Raw genomic sequence first — 27,035 nt, 5'->3', positions numbered from 1 at the left:
GCTCCTTTGTGCAAGAAGGAACAGGGTGATCACTGCCAGAGCCCTACAAAATGACCTCCAGCAGGCCACTGGTATGAATGTCTGACCAAACAATCAGAAACAGACTTCATGAGGGTGGCCTAAGGGCACAATGTCCTCTAGTGGGCCCTGTGCTCACTGCCTGGCATTGTAGAGCTTAATTGGCATTTGCTATTGTGCTTTTCACAGATGAGAGCAGGTTCACCCGGAGCACATGTGAGACGTAAAAGGGTCTGGAGAAGCCGTGGAGAATGGTATGCTGCCTGTAACTTCGTTCAGCACGACTGGTTTAGTGGTGGGTCAGTGATGGTCTAGGGAGACATATTCCATGGAGGGACATACAGACCTCTACAGGCTAGACAATGGCACCCTGACTGCCATTAGGCATCGGTATCAAATCCTTGGACCCAGTGTCAGACCTTACGCTGGTACACTGGGTTTCTCCCGATGAACGACAATGCCCAGCCTTATGTGGCGAGAGTATGCAGTCAGTTCCTGGAGGATGAAGGAGTGGATACCATTAAATGGCCCCCACGCTCGCCTGACTTAAATCCAATAAAACACCTCTGGGACATTATGTTTTGGTTCATCTGGGGCTGCCAGGTAGCACCTCAGTCTGTTCAGGAGCTCGGTGGTCCAGGACACCAGCTGTCGTCTCATTGAGAGCATGCCCCAATGTTGTCAGACATGCATACAAGCACATGGTTGCCTCACAAACTACTGAGTGCCACTTTGAGTTGCTGCAATGAAGTTTCAGCGAAATGGACTAGCCTGCTGCATCATTTTTTCACTTTGATTTTCAGGTGGCTTTTAATTAAGCCCTCTGTAGGTTGATAAATTTTCATTTCCATCAAACAATGTGGCATCCTTTCGTTCCTAACACATTACCCAGTCCATACCAGTATAGATATCCAGCATGATATTTTTCCCCATTGAGATCCGATGTGTTTTCAAAGTGTTCCTTTAACGTGTGTGTGTGTGTGTTTTCTAGAAGCATTTTTTTTTACTTATTTTTGTTCTATTCTTTGTGCTAAGCAGATTACCAAAGGATCTAGCTTATGTAAAAACAAATTACAAATAAAAGCAGAGGTCTTAATTAGAATGCAAAATATGTGGCATCATGGCCTCAATATTGGGACATAAACAAGATTTCATAGACAGCAAAACTTACCAGACTTACTACATCCCAAGTGCTTTCACAAAAGAAACCATACTGCATGTAGCCCAAATTATTATCATCCAGACTTGTTTGTAGGAAACACATTAAAGCACAAACACCAAAATAACTTCCCATTTTCAGTTTATTTTAAACCAGAAATGGAGGCACAAAGAACAAATAAGCACACACACAAAATGCATATGAATAAATTAACTCCAACCGAATTTTTGTGTGCAATATATTTAAAACGGAATGGAAAAATAGAATACTAAGCAGCCTGCATGTGCCCCATGATCAATAGTAAGCAGGAATCCATATTCATTCATCTGCTGAGCTAGATACCTATTGCTGAGTCTGCAATTCAGAAACCTAAGAATTTAAGATTTACTTTGCATTAGTCTGGCAAAGCTCAGAAGACACAAGTAACATTGGCTATTCCATGCTTTACTTATTGCATTTCACCTTCTGTGATATTTACAAAACTTGGTGCTGGAAGCTACAGCTGTCCTAGTATAGGATGACAGGGTCCTGGACAAATAGGGTATCCCTGCAAAGTTTATCAAGGGAGTGGAAGGTCAAGGCTTAATGATATGACAAGCTGTGACACAATTTACCATTTGTGTACAATAGTTGAATTATAAACAGCTAATCACAATATGCATAGTTACAACAGTTTCCGGACTGACCTGTCTGCAACGAAAAAAGAGAACCAGCAATTTGCCTTCTACTATCAAATAATAAAGAATAAATTAAAGGACCATATCATGAGTGACGACCAGAAAATGACTTTGTATAGGGTGGAGGATGTGTTGGTTTCAATAGGAAAGTGTCTACTTCTAGATCATTCTATGAAGAGAGTCGCACGCATTAGAAGCCAGTGGGAGTTAGAATGTTCATGTCACGTGGTTTAAGGTTGTGGCCTCTGGCAGGTTTCTTATCTCCAGTAACTAAAGGTGGCATTTCAATTTTTGGTGGTTTTAGTGCAACAGGCTCATCAGTTATTCTGTTAGCCTGGGCTCGCATCAGTTCCATTGGAGTCGGTTTCTGAGCACCTTTGTAAGACTGGACTGTGAAGCCACCTGTAGACAAAAAAAAAAAAAAAATGAATAACTGGCACACAAAACGTTTTAATGTACTTTATCTAGTGGTACTGCTCTGAAAAACACATTATAAATAAAATTGCAAAGAGTTCCTAAAGCATCAGAAGGCAGACAGACAGTACCAACAAGTAGTTAAAAAAAAAAAAGAGGAAGAACTCTTAAATCAGTTCCCTATGGAGAGGGAAGCTCTACTAGCTTTATTAAAAACTATAGCATTCAGCCAGGAAAATCCATACCTGCAGATTGATTGTTCCCATGGACAGACTTGGCCAGGGAACATTACATTAGGGAAGGCTTACAGACATGCAATATGACGTTACACAAAAACAGATCGGTAGTTTTACAGCGGCAGGTCGTCTTTGTCCCACGAAACAACGTACCTCTATGTTGCTTCGTGGGACTGCTAGCTGGGGCGTGCCCACCCATTCGCCACAGGGAAAGCTGATCAGCGGGACCGCCGGGCACCCGCGTTCCGCTCCCCATGGAGACAGAATGGTGGTCTGCCATTGTAATTATTACAGTAACAGTGCATATTTTTAGCACTGATTACTGTACTAATGTCACTGGTCCCCACAAAAGTGTCAAAAATGCCAGTTAGGTATCCAATCTGTCTGCTGCAATGTTGCAGTCCGGCAAAAAAAAAAAAAAAAAAAAAAAAAAATTTATATATTTATATATATATATATATATATATATATATATATATATATATATATATATATATATATATATATATATATATATATATATATATATATATATATATATATATATATATATATATATATATATATATATATATATATATATATATATATATCTGATTGCCGCCATTACTTGTAAAAAAAATAAAATAAAAAATGACAGCTCTTTCCCCTAGTTTGTAGATGTGATATCTTTTGCGCAAACCAATCAATATACACTTATTGGGTTTTTTTCTTTTTACCAAAAAGATGTAGCAGAAATACAAATTGGCCCTAAATGATCTTTATTATTTTTTTTTCTTTTATTGGAAATATAGCAGAAAGTAAAAAAAAATTACAGCATTGTCGCTCTTTGTTTATAGTGGCAAAAAAAAAAAAAAAAAAGCAGAGGTGATCAAATACCACCAAAAGATTAAAGCGGAGTTCCACCCTGGATTTTTTTTTTTTTTTTTTTTTTTTTAATACCCCCGGGACAGTCAGGGCTAGTACATTCCACAATGGCTAGCCTCTGATCTGTCCCGGATTGCACTTACCTGTTAGGACAAATTCTTACCTTGCAAACGTCTTGTCCAGCGCTGCCATCTCAGATGTGGGCAGCTTGAAGCCAGCGAGATCCCCTTCGGCGTCTTCTTCCGCCTTCTTTGGTCCCACGATGCTCTGCGCCGGCCCCGACGTCACTTCCGGGTCGCGCGACCCGGAACGGACGTCGGGGCCGGTGCAGGCGCAATGATTCCTGGGAGCTATGACGTTCAGCTCCCAGGAATCATTGCAGAGCCAGGAAGTGACGACGGGCCGCGGCCGAGGAAGGAGGAAGAAGGAAGTAAGGTAAGTATTTTTTCTTCGCTACGAGGTAAGTAAAAAAAAAAAATATGCGATTATCCATTTCTTTTTCAGGTGACCCGGAGCGAGAAGATGGAGGTAAGTATAAAAATAGGGTGGAACTCCACTTTAAGTGCAGAGGGAGGGATTTGGGGGTCTTCTAGATCCCTCCATAAAGAGTACCTGTCACTGCCTATTACAGTCACAAGGGATGTTTACATTCCTTGTGACAGCAATAACAGTGATCAAAAAAATTAAAAAAGGACAGAAAAAAAAAAACAAAAAAACTTTAAAATGAGCAGAATATCGGCACCTAATATTGGCTATCGGCCTGAAGGGTGGCCGGAAAATCTGTATCGGCTCAGAAAAAAAATGATATTGGTCAATCCGTACTGCAAATATTGACTCTGCATAAACTTAATGTATTTGTCAATAACAGCCTTTGTCATTTACGAAGTGCTTGTAATTATACTTCAGTATACTATAGTAACATCTGACAAAAAGCCCTAAAAACACTGAAGCTTGCTTGATGGCAGCGCGCAGGCTGATTCTGCGCCACTGGATGTCAGATACCGCCCCCACTGTGGCTGAACTTTCCTCTGACCTCCTCATTTTAAAAAACATCGAGTTAGTGGGACCCTCCATAGACCCACGCCTGCCCCGTACGACCATTGATCGCAAGTGGAACCTGCCTGCTCACACTCCACCTCCGACAGGATCACTACCACTATCCTCGCGCTGATCTGAGACCTCACTAATGACTTGGTGGACAGAGGCACACCCACCTTCAGATGCAATGCCCTTCCTTTTGACTAACAATGCATGTACTGGTGTGCCTGGCTGTTACGGTGCTATAATATGTGTGTATTATGGTGTAGAGGTAGTGCAATCGGATCTTTCTGGATACAATGTAGTTATCCCCCGGTTATGCACAATCACATGGTGCCTTCTACCACCCCCATTCTACCCCCCCATTATGAGTCACCCCTTCCCCAACCCATAGACCCCTCTTCCTCACGGATCTACCAACGCTCTTTTGCCCTCCTCCTAGTTCATGTCCACCACCTCTCCCTCTCCTATCAGGGGACCCTCCCTTCTTCCCCCCCGCTCCCTCTCTCCCCTGGCTGATGCCAATGAAAATATTAAACGTTATCCGGCATATCCAAGCCTGTTGGTATAGTCGATGGAATTCCTCGACATTGTGGTTCGTTTTGGCCGAGCATGTTTCTCCATTTTGGGTTTGATGTATGCAATCTAATGCTATTGCTTGTTATATGATTCTATGTACTGAGTTTGAATTTCAATAAAACATTGTTTAAAAAAAAAAAAAAACACTGAAGCAGTAGACTTTGTGAAAATATTTGTCACTCTCAAAACTTCTGGCCATAGCTGTACTTTTTCAAGGCACTGTAAATATTACACCTAACTTACATATACGGCAGAATTCAAGCTGAAATATCACTGCACATTCAAAAACATCTATTACTCCAGAAGTTCACATCCTATTGAACCAGTTACATGTTACTGACAGGCACAACGCACACTGTTAAAGCAAGGTCAGCACAAGATAGATAGGGACAGGCTACTATGGGTATTGGATCAGACACGTTGCTCTTTATACTGTTGCATTATGCAAAAAGGCAAACTTTTTTTTTTTTTTTAATATATGATAATTCAGTTTGCCACAGAGAACGCAATTTCCAAAAGCAATTGAAAAGAGTAATTCTGCAGTTCATAGTATTATGCAAATACTACAATTTCAAAAGGCAAATACCAACTTTTCAAAAAATACCCTCTACACAGTTGAAAGTGAAGGGAGACGACTGGATGAATGTGCGGTTTTCACCTTGCATAGTAGAATAAGTGTCTGAAATTCATTCTTACCTGGATCTGTGGTTGACTTTTGCACTGTACGAGGAGCAAACACGCTCCATTTGTCTGCGTCTGTGCCCTGAAGCTCACCAGCTGGAAGGGAGGTAGTAGAACCCTGACTAAACCACGATCTGTGGACAAACAGATCAAACAACTTTATGAAGAACAATTGTCAATGCATGGTATTTTAAACACTAACATTTAGTATTAATACTTCCATGCCAGTGGGAACTACTAAGGTTGAATTTTAGCACTAACAGTTTGTACTGACACTTCATTATTGCCAGAAACTGACATTTCTTGTTAAAGTGGCCATAGCATCAGATATTTCTTCATGTTTTAGTGCATGCAGATTCAGTAATGTGAAAGTCTACAGCTGGGTATTCATGTAGAGTGAGTTTGTTCAACTATAAAATTCAGATACCCCATGTACATTGTGGATGCAGGGATCTATCCCACTGCTCTTTTGTACTCTGACAGCAGGCACTCCCACCTCGTCAGAATACACAGATCAGTGCTGCAGCGATTGATCGAATGCTGGTTTTCCAGCAGAACCTTTTTGATACATGTATAGCTTGCTTAAGGCTGATCAGAGGTAGATTTTTTTTTTTTCCTCGTTCAGCCAGAGGGCTGAATGGAAAAAAAAAAAAAAAAAAAAAAACACACACACACACACACACACACACACACACACACACACACACACACACACACACACACCGAATACTCCACCCACACAATTAAGGTGAAAGGATCCTCCCAGCTGAGACATTCTGACACTGGGGACTACCCACTGTCACTACAATACACTGATTAGTGGCTGTAGTCCATTGGTTGCATCAGCTAACTTTCTAACTAGCCCGATCGGCTTCTGTAAAGCAGGAGTGACCACACATGGAACAAATTCGGTCCCTGCTCTACTGGCTATTTCCATTCATCTAAGGCTGGCCATACATTATACAATTTTCTGTACAATTTTCTTGAAATTTACCTTCAACTATGTAGTACAAAGGCCTGCCTAATTGGATACAAGTGAAAGTGGTGTTTAGTTTTGACCTCACATTATGTGGTTTGTGGTAAGTCTAACAGAATACTGTACAAGAAAATTTAACATGTATGGCCAGCCTAACACTTACAGGTATGTATCATCTCCAAATTATCTTACGCGTAATCTGCATTTCTACTCAGAAAGAAAAAGCCATTTTTGTTCAAGAATTACCCAAGGCTGACCATAGACTGTGCAAATTGCTTTCCTGTAACCAAGAGTTGCAGGAAAGCAGTCCTCTCCGGGAGAACACAGTGATTGTTACTAGCGGCTATAGCAGCCGCTAGCGATAATCGCAAGTGAATCCAGCAGGCTTGTTGTACCCAAGTTGATCGATCAACTTGGTACATTTAGCCTGCCCACGGCCTATGGCCAGCCTAAATCGGCATCTACTTTCTCAAATTACACAAATATGAAAATCATGATCACTGGTGCAGTTCTTGGGTGTGCTCACAAATGTCTTGACACATTGTTCTATACTGCAGCAGCCCATCTTGTGACTTGCTACAAAGTTACAATGTTGCAGTATGAAAATTATATGGTTAATGTCTATTGCGATGAGTCCAGAATAGATTTATGAAGGCTTCCAAAGAAAACGAAAAGTCCACTTTAAGGCTAGGTTCACACTTATGCAGGTTGCGACTGACGCGGTTTCCTGATGCATTTTGCAGCATGATTTGCATTTTTTCACATGTTTTCAATGCGTTTTGCGTTTTTGGGATGAGTTAACGTTGCTAGGAGTATGTGAACAAAGGAAAACACACCAAAAATGCATGTAGATCTATGGACGTAATCTGCAACTTTCCAAAAAATGCACCAACGGAAACTGCAAAAATGTGAACTTGAGTCCATTTAACTAATGTTAAATGGACTGTAGTGCATTTCTGCAAAGGCATTGCAAAATGCATAGGTATAAACCTAGCCTAGAGTGGAAATAAAGGGAGTATTACCTACGGTTTCTGTCCCTCTGTGGTATCTTCTGTACACCGGTCTTCCTTCATCTTCTTTGGACAGTGTGAACCGACATTACTCCAGTGCATACACAGGAGCCAGTCATCCCGTCATACAGGAGATGGAGAAAGTAATGTAAACTGAACAACTCTGTTTACATGCCGGAGAATGCCAAGAGCAGGCAGGTAGGTGTATTTTATTGCAGAAGAGACATTGCCTATTCTCTTCTGCAATAAAGAACCTGCCTGCTCACAGTGAGCATCATACCACTTGTAATATACCACTTGTAATATATCATTACTCCTATACATGTAAGAATCACAGCTAGCATGGCACTTGTCATTTTTCTAAACAAAAATCTCTTATGCGTCCTGGGGCTGATGTGGGCATGCCTAAAACTGGAGGAAAGGAAGTTGAGGTAGTGTTCATAGCCACTAACCTGCTTCAAGCAGTCATATGGGTTACATAGCAAAATTAATACCTGCACCGTCTCTCATTTTAAAGCTTTGATGCACAAGACTCATTTGTCAGGTGCAAAGTTTGCGTTACCTGCGCATTTGCTTTGGTGAAGAGCTTGGAGTGCTGCAAGGTGTGGACTGAGTAGATGAACTTTGCCTGTCTTCACTTGATTCTCCAGTTTGCATCTTTAGCTTCTGTCAGGGTGAAAGAAAATCTACCAATTACATCCGTGATCCAGAACGCACAATAAAAGTACAGCAATGTTTAATTGAAGGCCAGTTAACCTATTATTGATTCCTGTATGGCAATGTTATGAGACCGCTTAAACGGCTTCTTATAAATAGCAAAAAGGCAACCTGAGACCTGATTTATCATTACTATTAAATAGAAGACAGCAGACATGTGAAGGGCATGAAGTGAAATGATACCAGCTCAGGCAAGCATTTTATACAAGTCTTTAAACATATGGCCAATCCTAAATTTACACGCAGCTTTTTTAAAGCATCTTTTTAGATCAAACCACAAAGAATCTAAAAACCTTTGCTCTACATCCAGTAGCTGGACAATATTTCTGCATTGCCAATGTGCAGCATATCTATTCTTGCATGGGGATAAAAAATAAAAAAAAAAAGCATATTAAGCATCACTGTACCCAAGTGGACAAGATGCAAAACTGGTATCACCTGCAGATCACGGAGTATACGCCTTTACCATGCTCACAGTCCAGGACAATGATTGGTGCAGCAAAAAAAGACATTTATACAGATCTATCACCATCTATCATTTATACAGATCTATCACCACCCATATTAGGGGGTAAAGGTTTAAATGTAAAAGAACCATAACCTCAAGGTTATGCAAGACCTTTCTGTAAAGGCAAAGGAACGCACCTTCATCCTAGCAAACTGGTACTGGACCATGCTGAAATGTTGGTGACCGTAGTTTATAAAAGCTGCATCTCATTTGGAGTCCTCACAAGTCTTCATCCAAAATCTGAGGGCCGGCCAGTTGGGGGATTGCATGGTCCTCCAAATGGCTTTAATTAGCAGTATTGTAGACTGAACCACAATTTAAAGTTTTTCTTTTTTAAATGTAATTTAATGATTGAACAAGGGCTCAATAAAAAGGACAGCTAGCCTAGCTAATGGCTCAAAGCAATGGAGTAAGTAGACTAAAGCAGGCCATACATGGATCAAAATGCAGCTGGTTCAGCCTATAGCACTGATCAGTATATTCTGATGGCAGGGAAGTTTCCCCTGTCAGAATACAATTCAGCAGGAGTGATTCCCCCATCCACACATTTGAGGAGGAATCTAAAGCTGGCCATACATGTTCAATTGTCATGTACAATTTTTCCTTTAGATTTACCTTAAAGCGGACTTCCACTCATTTTTGTTTTTATTGTAAGTAAGCAGCTACAAAAAGTGTAACTGCTGACTTAATAAAACACACACTCCTCTGTCCCATGGTGCAGCGATGCGGCCACACAAAGCCTCGCTTCTCTCCTTCTCCTCTCCACGGAGACAGCAATGTAATTGTGGGCAGCCGGCTGGGACGGCTCACAGCTTCACAGTCAGGGCGCAAGCCGCGCGAAGCCTTCCCATTGGTTGGGCAATCTTTCGGAAACCCCTGACCTGCCCCCAGAATATTGCAAGGGAGGGGGGGGGGGAATCTTTTGCTCGAGCCGCCTAGGCAGTGGGAGCAGGTACCTGTCAAAACTAGGTACCCTTTACCCCCCCCCCCCCCTCCTCCAAATTACATGCCCAATGTGGCGTATTTGGGAGAGAGGAGTGTTTAAAGCGAAAACTTCCCCTTTTGGGTGGGGCTCCGCTTTAAACTATGTAGTGCAAGGGCCTGCCTAATTGGATACAAATGAAAGTTGTTTAGGTTTGACCTCTTATTATATGGTTTTTGGTAAATCTAAAAAGGAAAAATAAATTGTAGAAGAGAATTGAACATGTATGGCCAGCCTGATTTTTCTTCAACCCAAAAGGTTGAACAAAGATAAAATAAAAATAAAAATTTAAAAGAAATTATCCTATATGAGCTGCCTAAGAGTGCCATACAAAACACAACTAATCTAAGTGGCTAACATTTATCCGTGCTTTTTTCCCCCCTACAAATTGTATTAAAGAGGTTGTAAACCCAGGAAACTTTTTTTTTTTTGCAACCTGAAAGAGAAACCCATAATGAGCAAGTATGCATCGCATACTAGCTCATTATGAAATAATACTTACCTTAGAACGAGCCCCCGCCGTGCCGCCCGCTCACCTGTATGACGGGCGACATGTCCAGTCGCCCATCTTCTGGGATCGCAGCATCCGGCCATCTGATTGGCCGGAGCCGTGGTGATGTCCCTCCCGCGCACGCGCTCGGGAGCCGACGGTCACGGCACGGGGCTCTGAAGGAACGGCACCAGCGGCCGTTCCTTCAGAGCGCATGCGCCAGTGACGTCACTGGCTGCATGTAAGGTAAATATCTCCTAAAACAGTGCATGTTTAGGAGATATTTACAGTACCTATAGGTAAGCCTTAATATAGGCTTACCTACAGGTAAAAAAGTGTCAGAGGAGGGTTTACTTCCTCTTTAAGTAACAATACATCAACAGAACCAGATTGTTCCAAAACAGCATTAAGTGCCGATTCACACTAATGCGATCACAGACATCGCATAGGATTCGGAGCGCACTGCTCCTAAAATCACATGCGTTGTCTGTGCGGTGCGAGTTCAGCCAAACAGTTTGTATGGCTGAATTTGCACCGCAATCCAAGTGAACACGCACAGGACCCTCTTTTTGGTCAGCAGCAGAATTGCTGCTGCATTGCGATATGCGATCTGATCTGGAGGTGTCGTTAACTTTTAATTGACACCCCCAGCGTATCGCATATGGCAGTGTGAACTGCCTGTGCTGCGCGTATGCGATGCGGGTTCACGCAGTATATTCGCATTGTTCCCGCATTGCATTAAGCAATGGCATGTAGCACTAATAACATTACATAAACTGCTATGGGCTACAAACCAACTGCACAAAGTAACCTAGTTACTCCTGGAAACGGTTACAAAGGAAATAAGAAGTTGGCAAATGTTTGCAAAGTTTTTAAATTCCAATATCCAGGACTAACAATAGCAGCCTACTATGCTTTGTGCATTACCACACTAAACAATCAACATTAAAGGTCAACTCTGTTTTTAACTTTGCATTTTTCCAGTAAAACTAAAACCAGACATACTGCATAGACCAAGACTATATTTTAGGGCATGTGACTACCCACACTTCACTGACACCCAATGAATTAAAAGACGGTCTCTTAACCCAAAATTCAAAAGTAGATTTACTGAGTTTTAACAATCAAATCTCCCACCATTCAAAAAGCTACTGGTATATTTACTAGCTCAAGATCTACGTGCATGCTAGCCAAAAGAACATTGACCATAATAAGCTCAGCTAATAAAAAAAAATTAAAATAAAAAAAATTTAAAAGTAAAAAGTTATCCATACATTGCCCTTCTGATAGCTAGCATGGATATTACATCTATAGGCACTAGCCCAGAAGCCCCATATTTAATCTGCTAACCTTTTCCCCCCCGTACCAATGCTATATATCTTATTCATTTGGGCTAATAGCTGTGTCTTCAAGCATACAGTACATGTACAAATTGTCCCATCAGAGATAGTGAAAGCAGGCTGTCATCTACACACATTTAGGTTGTATCTGCCAAGACGTACACTTTTCTATGCCAATTTTACATGACAGTCCATGTTCATGCAGAAAGGAACAGAGCATTTCTGTGTGCATTAGGCTTGGTCTCTAAAGAAACCTCGATATGCCCAAATGTACCATCCAATTCCTAAATTCCTCAAATATTTTGCCAAATTAGTCCAAATGATAAAGATGGTGCACAAAGTATGAATAAGTGTACTATAGAAGACACACCTTTCTTATAGACACCACACATTCATGCATGTACAGTACAATAAAATACAGAATACATATGAAGAGATGATGGAAGGAGAACAGCAAGCAAAGCCCACATTTAACTCACAGCAGCACTACAGGTAAATACTAGAGGGCAAGATGTGCAATCCAGGTAGCAGCATGGAAAGTAGTACAAGGGACAGAGGGGGCAAGGCACAAATCTTACATGCAGAGCCTCCGCCACGCGATGGTATTTGGACTCTTCAGTTGTGAGACCCTTGTGTGGAGTATAGCCAGCATCCCTGAGACCAGCCTGCTGCTCGAAGCGTTGAATGCTTTCTTGTGTATGTTCTGAAATGGAAGACATTTGCACACACAGCTTTCAAGCGGGTGCCACAGCTAGACTGACCGGAGCCTTACTCCTCCATACCCATCCAATCATTGCAAATTACACAATAAAGGCAGACATAGTGGACACAATGGAAATTAGCACTCGTATACTAGTTAAACACAGGTGTTCATATGTTAATTCACATCTCCAGTTACTTTAGTTTAGGTTTGCTTTGTAAAGCATTTATAGAAGATACTTCTGCATATTAAAACGAGAAGAGGAAAAAAAAAACAAAAAAAAACATTGATGCAGATCCACACATGTAGAGAAGACTTCTCATTCGTTTTACCCAGACCATTGCTTTCACTGGCGATGAACGCTACCCAGAACAACAGGGCATAGAGCTGACCATGGACATCAGTGGACAATCACCTTCATTCTATAAGTTAGGTGAAGAGGTCTTGTATCACAGCATTTACAGGTGTCAGAATCACCCCACTAATTACAAGCAAGTGAGGATCATGAAGAGTCTGCAGGTTTTTAATCAAGGCCGCCCATAGAAGAGTCAAAAACGAATGTTCTGTCAATCAAAAAACGAAACTGGCGAATATGAATGTGCCATCATTTGTTATTTTTCTAAACAAAATCCAGCATGTTGGATCAGGCACTTTTGACTGTGGCATAAAAAAAATTGCATGTCGCAGCTGGCAGACTAATGATGTGAAAAAAACGAACGAAAACTTTTCGTTCAGTTTTCAACTCTTCTACGGCCAGCCTAAACCACTGGTTGTGAATAAAAAATGTTGATATTAAGTATCAGGAAGATTTATCTACATTGACAACAGAAAAGACCTGGGGCTCTGGTACCCCACATTTATTAGAGACACTGGGAACTCTCATACAAGTGACAGGGTTTGTGACTGACAGTGGTTATTTTATGTGGTCATCTTTAGAGCAAAAGGGCTTTTTAAGGATCAGAGCTTACAGGAAGGCGTTTCATAAGTATAGCTCAATCTTATCCCTAAAGATTGTGTCAATCCAAATACTTTATATTTTGGCTAGAGTGGGAAAGAATTAGAACTACGTCGGGTTTTTACTACTATTTGAGGCTACATTAGACCCCCCACTACCTTCCTGTCCTGGAGTTTTACCAGACAACGTAAGGCAAAACTACTAACAATTTTGTTCTCCCCTGTTCATATTGCCACAAGTTCCCCTCACTTCCTGATAGTGATCGACCGATTATCAGCAAAGCCGATATATCGAGGGCCGATATGCGCTTTGCCCGATATATCGGAATCAGCCTTTTGATTTACCAATATTTCGGGAAAGTGCTTGTACCGGGGGGATGCCTGCAGCTAGCGGCATCACCCCGGTACCGGACGTCCATAGCAGACGGTCGGCTGTCTTGTAATGACCACCGATGCGGCTGAGAAGCCGCTCGGCTGTCATTCCAAGGAGAGGGACGTTCCCCCCCCCTACCGCGGATCGCCCGGGTCTCCTGTCCCACCGGGAGACCTGGGCATCCAACCTTCACCGCCTGACCAAGTCTCCATATACACCGCCACCATCTGACTGGGTCTCCATTTCTTTGAATTCGGTGCCGCCGAGTACCCGGAAGTGATGTCATAGCATGACATCACTTCCCGGGTACTGGCGGCGCCGAATTAAAAAAAATTACAGCATTCAAAAACAGCCAAACTTGGCGTTTTGAATGCTTTTAAGTGCAGAGGAGGAGTTTGGACCCCCAGATCCCTCCACCACAGTACCTGTAGACATAAAAAAAAAATAAAAAATAAAACATTTTAATGTCCGAAAATATCGGGAAATACCGATATCCGATGACCAAAATATTGGTATCGGTGGTAAAAAAAAAAAAAAAAAAACGATATTGGTCGATCAATACTTCCTGGGTGGTAAAACATTGTCAGCAGGACAGGAAGGGAAGATAAATCTGAGGCTTCATTCAGAGCTATGCAGTTTGCTTTGAGTGTTTTTGCATTTTTATGCTTTTTTTGGCAGATCGGTTATTCGGCAGAGAAAGAAAAAAGCAAATCTTGGCAAAAATCGCTGTATTAAAAAATAAAAAGCACTACAGGCTTTTCTGCAGCTTCTCTATTGAAGTCTACTGAACCAAAAAAGCACTGTTTTGCATTTAGAAAAGTCCCTGAACCTTTCCGGAAACGCGAAGGCACAAAAATGCTTATTGTGAATGGGTTCCAAAGGGACCCTTTGTTCAAAATGTCCTGCATTTCTGCAAAAAGCATGGAAAAACGCATTGGTGTGAATAGAGCCTAACAAGAGCTCCAAACAGCAGTGAAAATCCCAACAAGTTCTATTTCTTCTTTCCCTTTCCAAAAACTAAGTAAAACAAATGCCTTTATGTGCCCAGCCAGCAAGTCAATAGGTGCCCAAAAGGGATATGAGTGCAGTTACCATTCATGCTGCATTCGGCTAAAGGATAAGTTCACCTTTAGTAGCCTGTTACACCCATATTTAGGGTGTAACATGTTACTATGCAACACTTCGCCCCCCCAGTGGGCAGAGGATCCGCTCCCCCACAGCTTCTGTTCCAATTTAAAACTGATATCTGTGAATGAATAAACTCCAATTCCCATCTACCACCGTGGCAGACAGCATGCAATTCTCAATGAACCGAGGATGCGCATGGCACTTCCTCCAGCTTTGTAACAGAAAGCTTGTACAAAAGTATTGGCAAGAAAAGTGAGGGGAGAATGGGCAAGAGCCCGACTATGCACCCGCAATCCACTGTTCATGGGGTGCAATGCTCTACAGGTTCCTGTGGAGAAAAAAAAAAAAAAAAAAAAGCACCAACTGCTAAAATATGTGCATTTAGGATTTTTTTTTTCCAGAAAGGTGAACTTAGCCTTTCAAATGTATTTTATAATATACACATTAAATACAATTGTTTTGATAAATCAAATTTTGTAAATTGATTTACCCTCTTGAAAAATTGCTAAATGCTTTACTGTACCCCACAACCGACATCTATTTTGGTTGAAAGACTCTGACATTACTAAAAAAAAAGTGAAATACTATTGCCCATTACATTTCACTGTTGTAAGTTCAGTTATAAAGTCTTCCCTCCAATAAAATAAAAAAAATTGCCATTAGAATAACGGTGTATAAAATGTGTGGTTCAGCCAACTGTTCTACTAAAAGCTCTTGGAAACCCTGCATGTAGGAAAAGAATGGCTGGATTACAAACACAAATGTGTGTTTGCTTTCCAAATGTTAGCTTCAGGGCACTGTATCTGGAGAGAATTTTGGTCCATTTACTTTGCAAAAGGAATTACACTAATTTAAAGCGTTTGTTACCCCAACACTTCATATTCCCGATATGTGCCTGCTGCACCATGAACTTGTATGATAAAGTCTCCTGTTCTCTTTATATTTCTTTGTGTGAAATCCCTGGTGTTTCTGCCAGTCCCCTTGCTTTCCTATTAAACACTGACCACACTAAGCAGGCGAACACACCATGGTCAGCTCTCTAGCTATTATGGGAACTCAGAGTACTTGCCTCCCATGATCAGACTTATCCTGACACACCCTTGCTGCACAGCCATTCACTGGCAAGTTCAGTGTGCTGCTGCCCCCGCCCCCCAGCTCTTAAGAAGCTGAGAACAGAGGGAAAATTATTATTTTGTTTTTGATTATAAAAAGTAGAAAAGGGTATGTAGTTTTATATATTTATACAAAAATGTTTTTCCTTTCATTTCTATTTTAAACTAAATGGGTTGTTTTACAAGTACAATAACTTTAAGCTGTCCATTCATTAGTTTGTTTCTTTCGTTCAACCAGTGCCTTGAACAAAAACAAACTGACCTGATCCTCCCATCCCCACACTATTTGGATATTCTCCTCACTTTGTCTTTATAATAAGACAGTGGGAAAATCTCCCTGCTGTCAGAATACAAAGGTCAGCACTGCAGGCTAAACCCTACATTGCTGATCAAGTGGAATTTTTCCAATAGGATGGCTGAACAGAAGTCGGTCAGTAGATCAACTTCTGTTCCACATTAGTACCCTGCTGAACTGGCAAACAATGTTAAGTTATAATTAAACCCAAAAATACACACACACACACACACACACACACACACACACACACACACATCATCCCAGTATCATTTAAAGCAGACAGTCTGCTCAGCAATCCTAGCAGCTAACTAGCTTTTGGATTTGGCTTGCATTTACAAGCAGCAGGAGTGGACGTCCTTTTATATTTTACCCAAAAAAAAAAAAAAATGGGTTAAGGTATTGTGCTTTTTTTGCATTAAAATTCAAAAATGTTTTTTCCAAAATGTGTTTGAAAAACCGTGTGACAAATTGCAAAATCCAATCAACTGCAAAAACTACCGAGTATGCAGAAAGACTGGGAATATCCAACACACGGTAATGGCTATGCCTATGTCGTGGTTTCCTAGCAGATATTCTACCATGAAGGCCTGATTCACACAGTCTCCTCTTAACAGTTGTTCTAGAGATGTCTGCTGCTAGAACTCAGTGTGCCATTGACCTGGTCTCTAATCTAAGCTGCTGTTAACCTGCGATTTCTGAGGCTGGTGACTCGGATGAACTTATCCTCCGCAGCAGAGGTGACTCTTGGTCTTCCTTTCCTGGGGCGGTCCGCATGTGAGCCAGTTTCTTTGTAGCGCTTGATGGTTTTTGTGACTGCACTTAGGGACACTTTCAAAGTTTTCCCAATTTTTCAGACTGACTGACCTTCATTTCTTAAAGTAATGTTGGCCACTCGTTATCCTGTACTTAGCTGCTTTTTTCTTGCCATAATACAAATTCTAACAGTCTATTCAGTAGGACTATCAGCTGTGTATCCACCTGACTTCTGCACAACACAACTGATGGTCCCGACCCCATTTATAAGGCAAGAAATCACACTTATTAAACCTGACAGGGCACACCTGTGAAGTGAAAACAATTTCAGGTGACTACCTCTTGAAGTGTGCCTCTACAATTTTCATAGTCATGAAAATAAAGAAAACTCTTTGAATGAGAAGGTGGGTCCAAACTTTGGTCTGTACTAATAAATAAAAAAAAAAAAAAAATGTGTATATATATATATATATATATATATATATATATATATATATATATATATATATATATATATATATATATATATATATATATATATATATATATATATATATATATATATATATATATATATATATATATATACACACACACACACACACACACACACACATATACACACACACACACGCTATAAAAGTACATGTAATAAATAATCGCAGGCCATCTACAGAATTTAGGTACAGCAAGAGTATACTGTAAATTAGTAAAGTATTTTGCATCAATGTAGAAGGCTAATGGAGCAAAGATCCATAAAAAGCAGCTATTCTAGCCCCAAAACCCTTAACTAACAGCTCTGCAAACAACAGAACTGAGCCAAACTGTCTACTCAGCTGGTCAGATAATGTTATCAGAATAAAATGCAAACATCTGCAAGAAGCTGAAATGCATTACAAAAAGTAAACACAGAACATATGTCAAAAAAAAAAAAAAAAAACCTTGCATAAATCGTGGAAAATAAAATAAAACCAAGGTGACTGAAATGTGACATGTGCCATCATATTTTGAAATGATAGAAATATTAATGAGCAGCATACTTGAAATAAAACCGATTCTCCAGCTCTGCTTTAATAAAGTTGTAAATACAGTCCAGACCATTTCAATTCTTGTAAAGGTTTCTGCAGTAACACCAATGCATAATTACTCATCTTTGTACCGAGAGTCCTAAATAAGGACAGTTAGGAGAAGGACCCACTGTAAGCAACGCTGCCAATTCTATAGAACACTATTTAAACAAGACCCTGCCAACGTCATTCGCTAATTACAAAGATCAACTGACTTGTGCATTACAAATGAATGGTCCAAAACGAGGAAACATTAGACATCCTTACTTGTTATAAGGGAGTTCATGATGACAGAAGTTGCTTTAGCCTTCACCACAGGTGCCTTTTCAACAGAAGAGGAATGGGGCAGGGCAGGTGGGGGCATACTGTTATCCCCATCCTCAACCTACTCAGGACAAAAGAATGTATGGGAAGAGAGAGTGGGAATGACATTATGATGGGAAGGGAGGGGGGAAAACATAAAAATGACATGTTAAGTGCTAGGCTTCATCTTCACTACTAGAAAACATGCAGTTGTTGGTAACACAAAGTGTAATTCCCCTTTTGCAGCCAAAATTTAAGAAACCCCCACTATAGGTTTATGCTCATTCACAGCACATCTACAAATTAATCTTACCTTTTTAGTTGTTTCTTTAGAGCAGATTTATTCATAGGGCTTTACAGGCAGCTTCTACTGCTTAGAATAGATGGCAATGTGCAGATATGGGACTTTTTAAGTGCATTAACAGAATGTATCACCCAAGCCTTCAAATCTTTAACCCTTTCTTAGGACAGTGTGCACATTTAATTTACAAATAATGTAGATCCTCCAGTACAGAACAGATTGGGTAGTTATGTTTACCATAATTTAACACTGTCACCTCCTACATATACATATAAGTTAGTGGTTCTAAAAGTAAAAGTTTCTTTTTACCTTGATGCAATCTATGCATAAAAAAAAAAAAAAAAAAAAAACACCTTTTGGTGCAGCTCTTCTCCCTACTTACCTGCTTACCTGAGCCACATCTCGATCCAGCGATGTGCAGGATCTCTCCCTTTGTCTCCCTCTTTTCGTTGGCTCACACAGCAGCAGGAGCCATTGGCTTCTGCAAAGCACAGCCAGTGAGCCAATGAGGAGAGCAGGGGGGGGGGCAGGGCCAAGTCACACTGTATGTGAATGGACAATGTCTATTCACAGAGGCGTGGCCTCGGGGTACTCGGCAGTGGGGAGGAGCCAGGACCACCTGCAGGAGACCCAAAAAGAAGAGAGGAGGAGCAGGGCTGCTCTGTGCAAAACCAATGTACAGAGCAGGAAATTGTAACAGGAGATTATATATAACAAAACAAAAGAACAAACACACACACAAAAAACGAGCATTACTTCAAATTGCTTACCTTTAAAGTGGTTGTAAAGTCAGAAGGGTTTTTATCTTCATGCATTCTGTACATTAGGATAAAAAGCCTGTGTGCAGCAGCCCCCCTCAGCCCCTTATCTCTATCCAGCGATGTCCACGAGTGCTTCAGCCATCTAGGACTCTCTCTCCTGATTGGCTGAGACAGCAGCGGCGCCATTGGCTCCCATTGCTGTCAAACTCAGTTAGCCAATCAGGAGAGAGAGAGGGGACGAATGGCAGCTTTGTGTCTGAATGGGTACAAGGAGCTGCAGTGCAGCTTGGGTGCCCCTATAGCAAGCTGCTACCTGTGGTGGTACTTGACAAGAGGGAGGGGCCAGGCGCTCTAGTCAGGGACCCGAGAAAAGGTGGATCCGGGCTGCTCTGTGCAAAACCACTGCACAGAGGTGGTAAGTATTACATGTTTTTTATTTTAATAGAAAAAAAAAGAAAATACTTTACAATCACTTTAACTTATGCTATGTGAATGGGAGCATGGAACAAATATTAAGGCAGCATTACCCCACCCATTTGGCTGCAAAATTGGAAATACACTCAAAAGAACTCCAAGTATAAACCAAAAGTATACATCAAAAGCTAAAATATCTGTTTCAGAACACATAACTTTACTTATGGACCCACCATTACATGAGTCACTTTAATCGCAACGGGCAACAAAATGACCACAAATCCTGTGAGATACACGAGTCACAAACTGAAATTCCTAAAAGGTGGCTCTATGCAGCATACCTTAGACAGCTTCTGGTATTTACGTTCTGGGATTACAGGTTTTCTCCACAAGGTGTTAGTACACATATCCGATGGGGGTGGAGTCATCGGCGCCGTATCGTCCAGAGCATCGTCATAACTGAAAGCACGACGGTGCATCCCGATGGGCAGGGACATTTTTCCTAGAAGCCCACTCGAGCCGTGCTCAATGGCTGAGGACAAAGAGTCCACACCTTACTATACAATCCAGAAATATTCTTGAGCACAGCAAACATCACTTATACAACAGACCCACACCCACCCCCCCTCAAAAAAAATAAAGTATAAGAAGGCACATACAAAAAAATACTGAGAGATGTGTCCCTAGATTTTCTAGCCACTCATGCAAGCCATAAGTGACAATGTTCTAGTGGTGCAGTGGCTCCTATGAGGTCCAAGCAGATTCCTTCACTGCTGGGACCTCCCTAGGTTGTGTATGCGCTTATAAAGGCCAGCACAAGGTATTTCTATACACCAGGGATCCTCAAACTGCCGCCCTCCAGCTGTTGTGGAACTACATGTCCCATGAGTCATTGTAAAACTGACATTCACAGACATGACTAGGCATGATGGGAATTGTAGTTCCTGAACAACTGGAGGGCTAAAGTTTGAAGATCCTTGCAACACATGGAGGCTTCCAATGTACATAATTGGTATTAATGCTACAAGGTAATAATTCTGTTGCACAGGGACTCAAATAAAAAAAAAAAGTACATCCCTAGTTACAGATCTGCTTCATTTTACAGCGCAAGGCAAATAAACATCACAGCTAAAAGCCAACAGAGTCACCTTCAATTACTGATTAGCCACATGTCTGGTTGTCAGTTGTATTAAAATGTTGGCCATACCTATTTTGTTCATAAGACAGGAAGAACATATCTTCTGTTAAAGCAATAGATGTAGTTTATGCTTCACTATTTATCTATAGACCTTTTGCGTTTATCTGCATGTGTCACAACTATCACTATATGTAACACTGGTTCTCATAAAAGGAGTGTACGTACTGCGTAACCATTTCTGTACTACTCATTGCACGCTTTGTAAGTTGAGGTTAAAAAAAAAAAAAAAAAAATCCAAACTTTATTTATCCCTTCACAAGTTTATAAGCGGCCAATACTGTCAGCCAACCTTTATTGCCAAGGCTTGCCATACATTATACAAGTTTCCTTAAGAGCCGGTTCACACTGGGGCGACACGACTCCTTACTACTTCGGGAGGCGACTTGTCAGTCCCGTGCACCATGACTTCACATAATGGAAGTCTATGCAAGTCGCTCCGAGGTCGCCCCCAAATAGTACAGGACTCTTTTTCTAAGTCGGAGCGACTTGTGTCGCTCCGACTTAGAACGGGTCCTGTAGCGGTCAATGGACCGCGACTTGTCAGGCTGACAAGTTGCGCTAATGTGAACCGACTCTTAGATTTACCAAAGCCATATCAAATTAGGAAGTCAAACCTAAACACTTTCAGTCTGTGTGCAATTGGGTAGGCCCTTGCATTACATAGTTGAAGGCAAATCTAAAGGAAATTGAATAAGAAAAATTATATAATGTATGGCCAGCCTGAGGCACGCACAGAACTGTACATGGGAGGTAGTAAGGCCAAATAAAGAGATATTAAAGTCACATGCTATTGCTGTTTTTAAAAAATTTTCTCCTCTGAGTGCCTTCCTCATTCTGACCCTACCCCTCCCCCACATTGACAGACTCCAGATATGCAAGTGCCCCCTGTGCCTGAAAAGACCAAACGGAGTCCCACTGGAGTGTCAACTACAAGCGCACGCCTGTTTTGAGCCATAATCTTACATGAAGCCATTCCCTGCACTGTATACACAGGTAATGTGAGAGGGACACAGATCCAAAACCACTCCTCTCCTTTTCAACAGTGACAGAAGCACCCACCTCAGAGTAGCTATGGCTCCTTGTCAATCTTGAGAATAGCTGCATGTAAGATTGTAGTTCTAAACACATTTAGCAAAAAAATAAAAATACAATTGGACCTGTCACTTTAAATGTCATTTGAAAATAGATTTAGAGCACAAAACTCACAAGTATTCTTGTTAAAATGGATAATTAGGAAAGAGTAAGAGCTGAATTATTCCCCAGTAAGATTGGATATGACCTTCATATGCTAGATTACAACCTTCATTGAGGAGAGCCATGATTAAGAGTTCATTTACCAGGTACATCAGGTTGTCTTGATGCCATTATTGTGGACAGTGATGCTGCCTTTTTTCTATGATAGTCCAGAAAATATCTGCTGTTACCTGGTGAAAACAAACATCTGTTTATCACTTTACCAAACGGTTGTACACAAGGACCAATCACCTCCATCCAGCTGCAATCACCATTCATTATCTGTGCTTGCATTGAGCCAGCACTGTGCAACCACTTTCCTGCTGTCACAATGGAAACTTACCAAGCCACGCTGTTCCAGGGATTATGAGAAATGAGAGGAACCACAATGAAACATAGTGCAAATGAATCAGAAACCCTAAGAGCTCTGAAGTGGTCCATGCAGAGTATCTGAAAATTAAGCAGAGAAAAACCGTATTGACTTGGGGGAAAAAAAAAAACAAAACAAAAAAATAAAACAAACATTACAGTTCATTCCAAGCACAGGAAAAAAAAAAAAAAAAAAGAAGTATATGTATTGTGGAATAAACACTAGCAAGCCTTGCTGTAGCTAATCCAGTGACTTTAATGCTATATTATTATATACACACACACACACACACACTGTCTGGATACTAGAATTCAGATCTAGTGCATCAAATTCATTTGCTGCATGCTACCTATTTTCAGTGACCCAAACTGAACTGAAAGCAGGAACAGCAAGGCAAGTGGTATTTTCATAATATGAACAGAACTTGGCAGTCCACGTATTTCAATACATGCTTCCTTTAAAATAATCCAGGATTGGACAGAAAACCACAATACCTACAAAATTGCTGGTGTCTACTACCTTCTATAAGAGGTTTTAACTACAGCTGTGGCCAAAAATTTGGGAACAACAAATATTTTTCATAAAGTCTGCTGCCTCAATTTGCATACGCTCCAGAATGGTATGAAGAGTGATCAGATAAATGGCAATTAATTGGAAAGTCCCTGCTTGCCATTAAAATTAAATCAATCCCATTAACCACTTAAGCCCCGGAAGATTTTACCCCCTTCCTGACCAGGGCCTATTTTGCGATTCGGCACTGCGTGACTTTAACGGACAATTCACGGTCGTGCGATGCTGTACCTAAACGAATTTTGACGTCCTTTTTTTCCCCACAAACAGAGCTTTCATTTGGTGGCATTTGATCACCTGTGCGATTTTTACGCTATAAACAAAAAAAGAGCAAAAATTTTGCAAAAATAATATTTTTCACATTTTTTTTTATATGAAATTCCCCCCCCCAAAAAAAAAAAAAAAAAAAAAAAAAAATGTAAAAATCAAATTTTTTTAACATTTTAGGCCAATTTGTTTTATGCTACATATGTTTGGTAAAAAAAAAAAAAAAAAAAAAAAAAAAACCACCGCAAAAAGCGTATTTTGATTGGTTTGCACAAAAGTTATTGCGTTTACTAACAAAGGGAAAGATTTGTAATTTTTGGTGTTTTTTTTTTTTTTAACGCGTAATGGCGGTGATCTGCGATTTTTTTTGCGGTACTGCGACGGACAGATCAGGCCCTTGACTGACATTTTTGACACTTTTGGGGTTACCAGTGACATTACTGCAGTAATCAGTGCTATACATATGCACTGTTATTGTAAAAATGACACTGGCAGGGAAGGGGTTAACTTTATTGGGGAAGGAGGGGTTAAATGTGTCCCTAGGGGCGTGCTTCTAACTGTGATTGGACATGGCTACTGGTGTAGGAACAGTGATCAACGGTCCTACATAGTAGAACCGTATGATCACTATTCATACACAGAGGAGAATGACAGGCGGCTTGTTTACATTAGCTGCCTGACTTTCTCCCTTCACGGCAGACGATCGCGAGTGACCGGCGGACATCGGGTCCACCGGTCACACGCACGGACTTCCCAGGGAACGAACTGGGGCGGGCGTGCGCTCGCCCGCTATTGGCTCACAAGCAAGTGACAGGCTAGTGACGTACGTCACTTTGCCTGGCCGGGGCTGACCGCCGCAGTATATGTACTTGCGGCGGTCGACAACCGATTAAAACATTTCCACTGCATTTGTGAAGAAGGCTTCAAGAGCCCGGACTGTCTCCTACAGTTGATTCAGCTGCGGGATCTGGGCACCACCAGTGCAGAGCTTGCTCAGGGATGGCAGTAGGCAGGTGTGAGTACATCTGCATGCACAGTGAGAAGACTTTTGGAGGATGGTCTGGTGTCAAGAAGGGCAGCAATGAAGCCACTTCTCTCCAGGAAAAACATCATGGACAGACATATTATTCTGCAAAAGGTACAGGGATTAAACTGCTGAGGACTGGGGTAAAAAGTCATTTTCTCTGATGAAACCCCTTCATCAGAGAAGGGCATCCAGAAAAAACCTTGTTCCGAGAAGAAAAAGGTGAGCATTACCATCAGTCCTGTGTCATGCCAGCAGTAAATTATCCTGAGACCATTCATGTGTGGGGTTGCTCCTCAGCCAAAGGAGTAGGCTCACTCACAATTTTGTCTAAGAACACAGCCATGAATAAAGAATGGCACGAAAACATTCAACAGCAACTTCTCCCAACCATTCAAGAAGAGTTTGGCGAGGAACAATGCCTTTTCCAGCATGATGGAGCACCTTGCCATAAGGCATAAGTAATAAGTGTTTTGGGGAACAAACCATCGAAATTTTGGGTCCATGGCCAGGAAACTCCCCAGATCTTTATCCCATTAAAAACTTCATCCTCAATAGGCGGTGAAAATAAAAAAAAAAAAAAAAACCCACAAATTCTGACACACTCCAAGCATGGATTATGCAAGAATGGGCTGCCATTAGTCAGGATGTGTCCCAAAAGTTGATTGACAGCATGCTAGGGTGAATCGCAGGCCTTGAAAAAGAAAAAAGAAGGGTCAACAGAGCAAACATTGACTCTTTGCATAAACTTAGGCTACATTCACACCTGAGCGTAGCGTTTTCGCGCGGTTTTTTACCGCGATTTACAGACGTTTTTTTGTGCAGGCGTTTTAAGATTGAATAGAGACCAATGGAAAAAGCCTGTAATCTGCCCAAAAAGAAGCTCATGTACTTTTTTGAGCTTTGGGCGTTTTGCTCACAGCGTCAAAACGCTCAGATGTGATCAGGGGCCATTGAAATGAATAGGATTTGTCTTGTTGGGCGTTTTGAGAGCTGATCCTAGAGCAGAAAAACTCCCCAAAACGCCTACATGTGAACGGAGCCTTAGGGTCCTTTCACACAGGTGGTCCGTATGTTTGTTTTTCATCCCATTTTTTTGTGGATTAAAAATGGACATAATGCATCTCAATGGGATTGCGGATGACACCGCTGACATCCGATTTGCGTCCTTTTGAACGGAAGAGAACCCTATTTTTCTTCAGTTTAAAAAAAACTTAACGGACGCAAAGAAGGATGTCAGCGGTGTCATCCGCAATCCCATTGACATGCATGATCTCCGTTTATCATCCGCAAACGGATGGGATGATAAACGGACAGACGGACCGGATGACAAGTGTCATCCGTGTCCGAAAAAAAAAAAAAAAAAAAGAAAAAAAGCGCCGGAGCGAATCAAAAAACGGTCCACCCCGTGTGAAAGGACCCTTAGGCCCTCATTCATATACTATCACACTGCACTAACCACTTTAAGACCGGAAGGATTTGCCCCCTTAATAACCAGGCCCTATTTTGCGATTCAGCACTGTGTTACTTTAACGGACAATTAAATAAAATTGATGCCCTTTTTTTGCCCACAAATAGAGCTTTCTTTTTGTGGTATTTGATCACCTGTACTATTTTTTTTTGCGTTATAAACAAAAAAAGAGCGACAATAATGAAAAAAAAAAAAAAAAAACAAAACAATATTTTTCATATTCAGCTATATGACATTCTCAAAAAAAAAATTAAAAATCAAAATTTAACATTTTAGGCCAATTTGTTTTCTGCTACATTTTTTTTTTTTTTGCTAAAAATATCGCAATAAGCATATTTTGATTGGTTTGCGCAAAAGTTATCGCGTTTACTAACTATGGGAAAGATTTATGTCATTTTTTTTTTTTTTTTACTAGTAATGGCAGCAATCTGCAATTTTTTGCAGGACTGCGACATTGGTAGACAGATCAGACCCCTGACTGATATTTTTGACACTACTACAGTAATCAGTGTTAAAAAATATGCACGGTTAATGTAATAATGACACTGGCAGGAAAGGGGGTTAACATTATGGGTTATCAAGGGGTTAAATGTAAGTGATTCTTAACTACGGGGGGGGGGGGGGAGACAGGGCTTCTGAAATGACCAGACACATGTGATCCTATATAGAAGAATCACATGGGCTCTATGATCATTGCAGGGAGAAGAACGGTCAGCTGTGTTCCATGTACGGCACAGGACCTCAAGTGGTTATACCAGGATGATCATCCCAGTACGTTTTTTTTTTTTTTTTTTTTTTTTTTTTTTAGAACCGACTGTCGGCTGCCTTGTAAAAGCAGTGGGAGGGGACATCCCCCTCCTTCCACACCGGGAGTCCCAATCAACCAGACACTGCTGGCTGATCACATAGCCAAACAAAGACCAGAGTGGCTTTGTTCGGCACTGAAACAGTAACCCGGAAGCGATGATCCAACATCACTTTTGGTTTACCCAGATGTAAACAGCGCCATTTTTAAAAATCAAAAGCATTTGATCACACCGAACTTG

The 27,035-nt window shown here is 41.1% G+C and overlaps 1 protein-coding gene across 1 annotated transcript; it reads right to left on the bottom strand.

Moving 5' to 3' along the window:
* Positions 1 to 1,922: 1,922 nt before the first annotated feature.
* KIAA1191 lies at positions 1,923 to 22,478 on the bottom strand. The gene is made up of 7 exons (XM_082255998.1): positions 22,392 to 22,478; positions 20,198 to 20,388; positions 18,345 to 18,462; positions 12,271 to 12,395; positions 8,218 to 8,321; positions 5,685 to 5,803; positions 1,923 to 2,256 (listed from the first exon to the last, which is right to left on the bottom strand). The coding sequence occupies exons 1-7, from the start codon at positions 22,417 to 22,419 to the stop codon at positions 2,045 to 2,047; spliced, it is 897 nt and encodes a 298-aa protein (XP_082112124.1). The 5' UTR covers positions 22,420 to 22,478; the 3' UTR covers positions 1,923 to 2,044.
* Between the last annotated feature and the right edge of the window lie 4,557 nt (positions 22,479 to 27,035).

Source organism: Pelophylax lessonae, assembly GCF_965119305.1.
Source record: "Pelophylax lessonae genome assembly, chromosome: 4".
NCBI lineage: Eukaryota > Metazoa > Chordata > Amphibia > Anura > Ranidae > Pelophylax > Pelophylax lessonae.
This window is presented reverse-complemented; position numbering and strand designations above follow the sequence as displayed.

Coding starts and splice junctions, on each gene's coding strand:
- KIAA1191 (XM_082255998.1), bottom strand. CDS start 22,419: ATGGCATCAAGACAACCTGATGTACCTG. Junction 18,463..20,197: donor AATACCAGAAGCTGTCTAAG/GTATGCTGCATA, acceptor TGTCCTGAGTAG/GTTGAGGATGGGGATAACAG. Junction 5,804..8,217: donor TCACCAAAGCAAATGCGCAG/GTAACGCAAACT, acceptor GTTTGTCCACAG/ATCGTGGTTTAGTCAGGGTT.